The sequence below is a fragment of the Saimiri boliviensis genome, chromosome X, assembly GCF_048565385.1.
Source record: "Saimiri boliviensis isolate mSaiBol1 chromosome X, mSaiBol1.pri, whole genome shotgun sequence".
Lineage (NCBI taxonomy): Eukaryota > Metazoa > Chordata > Mammalia > Primates > Cebidae > Saimiri > Saimiri boliviensis.
Window position 1 is genome coordinate 86354906 of NC_133470.1, and position 7214 is coordinate 86362119.

The 7214-nt window shown below is 59.7% G+C and overlaps 1 protein-coding gene across 1 annotated transcript; it reads right to left on the bottom strand.

Annotated features, from left to right (window-relative positions):
- Positions 1-4985: 4985 nt before the first annotated feature.
- LOC120361805 (melanoma-associated antigen 4-like) lies at positions 4986-6020 on the bottom strand. Its single transcript, XM_039463909.1, has one exon. The coding sequence runs from the start codon at positions 5943-5945 to the stop codon at positions 4986-4988; it is 960 nt and encodes a 319-aa protein (XP_039319843.1). The 5' UTR covers positions 5946-6020.
- Positions 6021-7214: the final 1194 nt, after the last annotated feature.

The window sequence follows — 7214 nt, forward strand, 5'->3', positions numbered from 1 at the left end:
CGGGGCTTCCGTGGGTTGACTGCAGGGATTCTGCCAAGATGTGGTTGGGGGGGGCGGGGATGGGAATGTGAGTGGGGTAGGGGTAGAGAGGAGGATATAGGTCAGGGTGGGGGACCCTCAGATCCCTCTCGGGGTTCTGACCTCGAGGCTGAGCAGATGCCTGGACCTTGATGCCTGGGCCCTACCCTCTCCTGACCAGTCCTGACCTGGTCACGTAAGCTCTGACTCCAGAATCCCCTGCCACTTAAGTGATAGTGGGGCCAGGGGTGGCCAGAGTGCCCTGCAGGTTAAGCTGAAAAGTGTGCCCTGGCTGGGTGGTCCAGGGCTGGCAGCAGGGGTGGGGTTGGATCACTTGGGGACCGTCAACTTGGGGTGGGGGGCCTCCTCAGGCCTCCCTCAACTTCTCACCTTGCCTCCTCCCAAAGGCCTCAGGCCACTCCCCTCAGCGGACCTCCATCAGCCCCTCAGAACCATCAGATGAAGCTGGCTCCTCTCAGATCTCTGAGGTGCAAGTCAGGGGTGTCACGTCCAGCCACCCAGGGCTTCCGTGGGTTGAGAGCAGGGGTCAACCGTATTCTGCCAGAACGGGGGTGGGGATGGGAGTGGGGTGGATGAGAGAGATGACAGCCGAGATGGGGGGAAGATGGTGGGGTGGCAGAAGGGTTGGAGATGGGGCTGGGGATGGAGGGTGGTGGTCAGGTGACAGAGTGGGGGTGGGGCGGAGGTGGAAGGGTGGTTGGGGAGATGGGGGTTGGGTGGGGAATGGGAATGGGGGAAGTGGGGATTGCAGTGCAGCCTTGGGGGCCCACAGCCCTCGCTCTGGGTCCTGACCTTGATGCCTGTCAGAGATGGGGCCCTGCCCTCTCCTAACCAATACTGCCCTGGTCACAACAACTTCTGACTGCAGAGCTAGGGAAAGAAAACCTGGTGTTTCTCAAGGATTAAGCAGCAGGGGGCTGGGCGCGGCCCGCCTCAGACTTCTGCCCCCAGGTAGTCCAGGGCTGCCAGAAGGGGTGGCGATGGATCATCTGGGGCCCTCTATCTGGGATGGGGGTGTCCTGAGTCCTCCCTCAGTGTCTCACCGTGCCTCCATGCAGAGCCTGGGCCTGCTTCCCTCCGCTGATCTCAGAAAGCCCTTCAGGCCGAGAACCTTGCTCCTCACTAACCTCCAATGCGCAAGTCAGTGGCAGCGCCTCCGAGCACCCGAGGCATCCCTGGGTGGATGGCAGGGGCGGAGCCGGATCCTGCCTAGGTGGGGCTGGGGGGTGAGGGTCCTGGCGGGAATCCTGTGGATGGAAGGGCGGGACGGGGCAGATCGGGTGGGGGATGGGAGATGGAGTAGGAATGGCAGTGAAGCGGGGACTGGGTCGCGGATTCAATGGGTGTAGCAGTGTAGTATTGGGGTCCGCCAGCCCTGATTATCCTGAGCATGCGGCCTGGCAGAGCCTGCACTCTGTCCTCTCTCAAGAAGCCCTTCCCTGGTCACACAAGCTCTTAACCCAAGAGTCCCCAGCGGCTTCAGCAGCAGTGACCTGGGGGTGGTCCAGCCTGAGAAGTCCGCCCCCAGGTGGTGCAAAGCTGCCAGAAGGGGTGGCGCTGGATCATCTGGGTCCCTCTGTCTGGGATGGGGGTGTCCTGAGTCCTCCTTCAGTGTCTCACCTTGTCCCCTCGCAGAGCCTGGGCTCGCTCCCCTCCGCTGATCGCAGACTGCCCTTCAGGCCTAGAACCTGGCTCCTCTCTAACCCCCAATGCGCAAGTCAGTGGTGGCGACTCCAAGTGCCCGAGGCTTCCCTGGGTGGATGGCAGGGTCGGAACCGGATCCTGCCTGGGTGGGGCTTGGGGGTGGGGGTCCTGGCATGAAACCTGTGGATGGAAAGGCGGGGCGGATCGGGTGGGAGATGGGAGATGGAGTGGGAATGGCTGTGAAGCGGGGGTTAGGTCGCAGGGATAATGGGTATTGGAGTGGGGTCTTGCGGGCCCTCAGCCCTCCCTGAGAATCCTGAACATGGGGCCTGGCAGAGCCTGGACGCTGTCCTCTCCCAAGCAGCCCTTCCCTGGTCAAACAAGCTCTTGACTCCAGAGTCCCCAGTGGGTTCAGCAGCAGGGGGCTGGGGGTGGCCCAGCCTCGGAAGTCAGCCCCCACGTTGTCTAGGGCTGCCAGAAGGAGTGGCGTTGGATCATCTGGGGCCCTCTATCTGGGATGGGGGTGTCCTGATTCCTCCTTCAGTGTCTCACATTGCATCCTCCCAGAGCCTGGGCCCGCTTCCCTCAGCTGATATCAGAGCGCCCTTCAGGCCTAGAACCTGGCTCCTCTCTAACCCCCAATGCGCAAGTCAGTGGCAGCGCCTCAGTGCAGGCGAGGCTTCCCTGGGCGGATGGCAGGGGCGGAACCCGATCCTGCCTGGGTGGGGCTGGGGGGTAGGCTTCCTGGCGGAAACCACGTGAAAGTAAGTGCAGGGCGGATCCGGTGGGGGATGGGAGATGGAGTGGGAATGGCAGTGAAGCCGGGGCTGGGTAGCCGAGACAATGGGTGTAGCAGTGGGGTCCTGGGGGCCCTCAGCCCTCCCTGAGAATCCTGAGTATGGGGCCTGGCAGAGCCTGGACGCTGTCCTCTCCCAAGCAGCCCTTCCCTGGTCGCACAAGCTCTTGACTCCAGAGTCCCCAGCGGCTTCAGCAGCAGGGGGTTGGGGGTGGCTCAGCCTGAGAAGTCCGCTCCCAGGTGGTCCAGGGCTGCCAGAAGGGGTGGCGCTGGATCATCTGGGGCCCTCTATCTGGGATGGGGGTGTCCTGAGTCCTCCCTCAGTGTCTCACCTTGTCCCCTCGCAGAGCCGGGGCCCGCTTCCCTCTGCTGGTCTCAGACCGCCCTTCAGGCCGAGAACCTCGCTCCTCTCTAACCCCCAATGCACAAGTCAGTGGCAGCGCCACCAAGGACGCGAGGCTTCCCTGCGTGGATGGCAGGGGCGGAACCCGATCCAGCTGGGTGGGGCTGGGGGGTGGGCTTCCTGGCGGGAACCCTGTGGATGGAAGGGCCGGGCGGATCGGGTGGGGAATGGAAGATGGAGTGGGAATGGCAGTGAAGCGGGGATTGGTTCGCCGAGACAATGGGTGTTGGAGTAGGGTCTTGGGGGCCCTCAGCCCTCCCTGAGAATCCTGAGCATGGGGCCTGGCAGAGCCTGGACGCTGTCCTCTCCCAAACAGCCCTTCCCTGGTCGTACAAGCTCTTGACTCCAGAGTCCCCAGGGGCTTCAGCAGCAGGGGGCTGGGGGTGGCCCAGCCTGTGAAGTCTGCCCCCAGGTGTTCCAAGGCTGCCAGAAGGCGTGGCGCTGGATCATCTGGGGTCCTCTATCTGGGATGGGGTTGTCCTGAGACCTCCCTCAGTGTCTCACATTGCGTCCTCCCAGAGCCTGGGCCCGCTTCCCTCCGCTGATCTCAGAGCGCCCTTCAGGCCTAGAACCTGGCTCCTCTCTAACCCCCAATGCGCAAGTCAGTGGTGGCGCCTCCAAGTGCCCGAGGCTTCCCTGGTTGGATGGCAGGGGTGGAACCGGATCCTGCCTGGGTGGGGCTGGGGGGTGGGGGTCCTGGAGCGAACCGTGTGGATGGAAGGGCAGGGCGGATCGGGTGGGGGATGGGAGATGGGGTGGGAATGGCAATGAAGCGGGGGCTGGGTCAGGGATTCAATGGGTGTAGCAGTGGGGTCTTGGGTCTCTCAGCCCTCCCTGATTATCCTGAGCATGCAGCCTGGCAGATCCTGCACGCTGTCCTCTCCCAAGCAGCGGTTCCCTGGTCGCACAAGCTCTTGACTCCAGAGTCCCCAGGGGCTTCAGCAGCAGGGGCCTGGGGGTGGCCCAGCCTGAGAAGTCCGCCCCCACGTGGTGCAAGGCTGCCAGAAGGGGTGGCGCTGGATCATCTGGGTCCCGCTATCTCGGATGGGGGTGGCCTGGATCCTCCCTCAGTGTCTCACCTTGTTCCCTCGCAGAGCCTGGGCCCGCTTCCCTCCGCTGATCTCAGACCGCCCTTCAGGCCGAGAACCTCGCTCCTCTCTAACCCCCAATGCGCAAGTCAGTGGCAGCGCCTCCGAGCACCCGAGGCTTCCCTGGGTGGATGGCAGGGGCGGAACCCAATCCTGCCTGGGTGGGGCTGGGTGGGTGGGCTTCCTGGCAAGAACCGTGTGGATGGAAAGGCCGGGCGGATCGGGTAGGGGATGGGAGATGGAGTGGGAATGGCAGTGAAGCGGGGGTTTGGTCACAGGTAGAATGGGTGTTGGAGTGGGGTCTTGGGGGCCCCCAGCCCTCCCTGAGAATCCTGACCATGGGGCCTGGCAGAACCTGGACGCTGTCCTCTCCCAAGCAGCCCTTCGCTGGTCACACAAGCTCTTGACTCCAGAGTCCCCAGGGGCTTCAGCAGCAGGGGGCTAGGGGTGGCCCAGCCTGAGTAGTCCGCCCCCAGATGGTCCAGGGCTGATCTCAGACCACCCTTCAGGCCGAGAACCTCGCTCCTCTCTAAAGGCAATCCAGGTATGCATATATATTTTCTTCAATTTTCCGGAATACACTGAGGTATAAGGCAAGAATTAAGTATCTTTTAATTTCTTTCTCTCACGTAATTTACTGTGAATTCGGTCACATTTTTAACACTTACTCCACTGCTGTTACTATGTCTCAATTCACAAAATAGAATGGATTTCCCAAGCTGAATAGAAAACAAGACTTTTACTCCTTAACTACATAAACAGCAATACAGTTGACTACTATTTATAAACTTGCATGCTGAAGTTCAACCATCCATTAAAGGGACATTTGAACAATTCTAAAAGAAACAGAGATATATCTTCAAGTCACTGAAGGAAACAGAAACCCACTACCAAGAGCGCTGACTACTCAGAAGAATGGGCCTCAGGGCACAAGGGGCAGGGGAAGCTGCTGGACAGGGCCCTGGAAGGTGAACTGGCCCAGGCCCCTTCCCCTGGCCCTGGCTGCAACTCATCCTCAGAATCCCTCTTCCTCCTCTCTGAAAGCTGCATCACGCAGGGATGGGTAGGGAATGCGAACTCTCGCATTGACCTGGACAACATGCTCCAGGACCCTCACGTAGCTGGTTTCGGCAAAGGCCCTTGGGCCCCACAGGAACTCATAGCGTGCAGGATCACTGCCGGGCACCTGCCGGTACTCCAGGTAGTTTTCCTGCACCCAGTCTTGGGTGAGCAGCTTCCTGGGCTCCCCATAGATATGGTGCTCCTTCCCATCATACACCTCCATCACACTCAGCTCCTCCCAGATTTCCTCCTCAGGGGCGCTGTTGCCCTCCACTGCGATCGTGCCCAGCACGAGTATCAGGAGGCCTGTCTTGGGCAAGATCTGATTACCACCCCCGAGGCCATCGTAGGAGAGGCCCAGGCAGGTGACAAGGATATAGGACTGGTCGGTGGGATCCAATTCCTTCACATCGATGCCAAAGATCATCTTCAGGGACTCGGAGGCTTTGCCGAAGATGACAGGAAAGTATTGCTGGTAACGTCTGATTACCTTCTCCACCATTTCTGCCTTTGTGACCGGCTCCTTGGCTCGATACTTGAGGAGCAGAAAATAAGCCAACTCATCCACCTTCCTACCGAGTGCCTCTTGGAACGCAGCCTCTGGGTCAGGAGAGGTGCTTGGCCCCTCCTCTTCTCGGCTGGTGCTGCTGGAACCCTCATTGGGTTGCCTCCAATGAGTGAAATTTACAGTAATCGGGAAGGCAGTGTCTCCCTGAGGACTCTGGGGAGGATCTGTTGACCTAGGAGCGAGCACCTCGTCCAGCATGCCTGGGATCAGAGTAGAAGAGGAAGAGGCAGCAGCCTCCTGCTCCTCAGTAGTGGGAGCCTGTGTACCCACCAGGCCCAGGGCTTCTTCTTGGGCCTCAAGACCTTCCTCAGGCTTGCAGTGTTTACTCTTCTGCTCAAGAGACATGACGACTCTGGTCAGGGCAGTAGGTGGGAGTGTGGGCAGGAGCTGGGCAATGGAGACCCACAAACCTGGGGAGAGAGGAACCGTGTGAGAGGCCTCAGCTGAGAACTGAACCTTGGAGACACTAACAAGGGCTTACTTACAGATTTTCTCCTTAGTGCTCTTCTGGGGCCTCCAGGGAATCCGGTCCTCCTGGTTGGCCTGTCCCCTGAGAACCTGAAGGAGGAAATGAGAGGGCGCTTCAGGGTACAGCCAGCCAGCAGAGATCAATCCTGCAGGAGTGAAAGTAGGGAGGGTGAAAACCCAGACTCTGGAGTCCCATGTGTCCCGGGGCAGGTGGGACCCTTGGTGTGCATTCAGGGGAAACATCTGCTGCTGGCATTGCCTGTGCATCCTCTGCTCTGTGACGTGAGGACAGTGCCACAGACCAAGGCCTCACTGCCTGGTTCCTGACACTCCTGGGAGAGGAATCCATTGGCCCTTAGGGTACAGACTGCGAGCACAGCCCTGTCCCCTCAGTGCTATCAAGAGGGTGGGATGGACTCTGTGATGTCCCCACTCTTATGGGGTGGATGGTCCCCTCTGTACACACTCAGGGCACTCACCTTTCTCCAGGCAGGGCCTGGATCTCACTCTTTTGCTATCTTGAGAAACTCAGATCAAGACCTCAGATGCCTGATAGGGAACAAGACACCAGGGGTCCCATATCTAGCCACATGTGCCTAGGTCCTCTGAGGAAGGACAGCAAGAGATATCAAAATTCACTGGAACCCATGTGTCCTGGGTGAGGCACCTGCTTGATCTTCACCTCAACTCCTGGCAAGGCCTGGGACCCTCCCTCTACTGACCTGGGTCCAGCCCCCTCAGAGCAAGGCCTCCCCCTCCATGACATCAATGATCTCAGGATAAGAGAGGGACCTCTGCAGATAGCCAAGTCCATGCTCTCTGGAGTGACAACAGGAGCAGGACTGATTTCTGTGGGGTCACCATCTGTGTTCTGGTCCTGGGGTACTCTCAATCCTCCCTCACATTCCTCACCAGGATGCTTGGCAGATCCTGGGATCACTGTGTCTCAACCAGATAAGGGTCCCTGTGTTGACCTGAATCACTCTTTGAGAACAAGGTCCTCATCTAGCTGAAATCTGCAATCAGAAGTGAGAAGTAGCCATATCCTGTCACTCCTGAGTGCTGACCCCTTTGGTTCTGGGGTGAGGGTTCTGATGGCTGCCTGTGAGTTACTCATCTTTACTCCTGATGGGGCCTGCTCTTCCT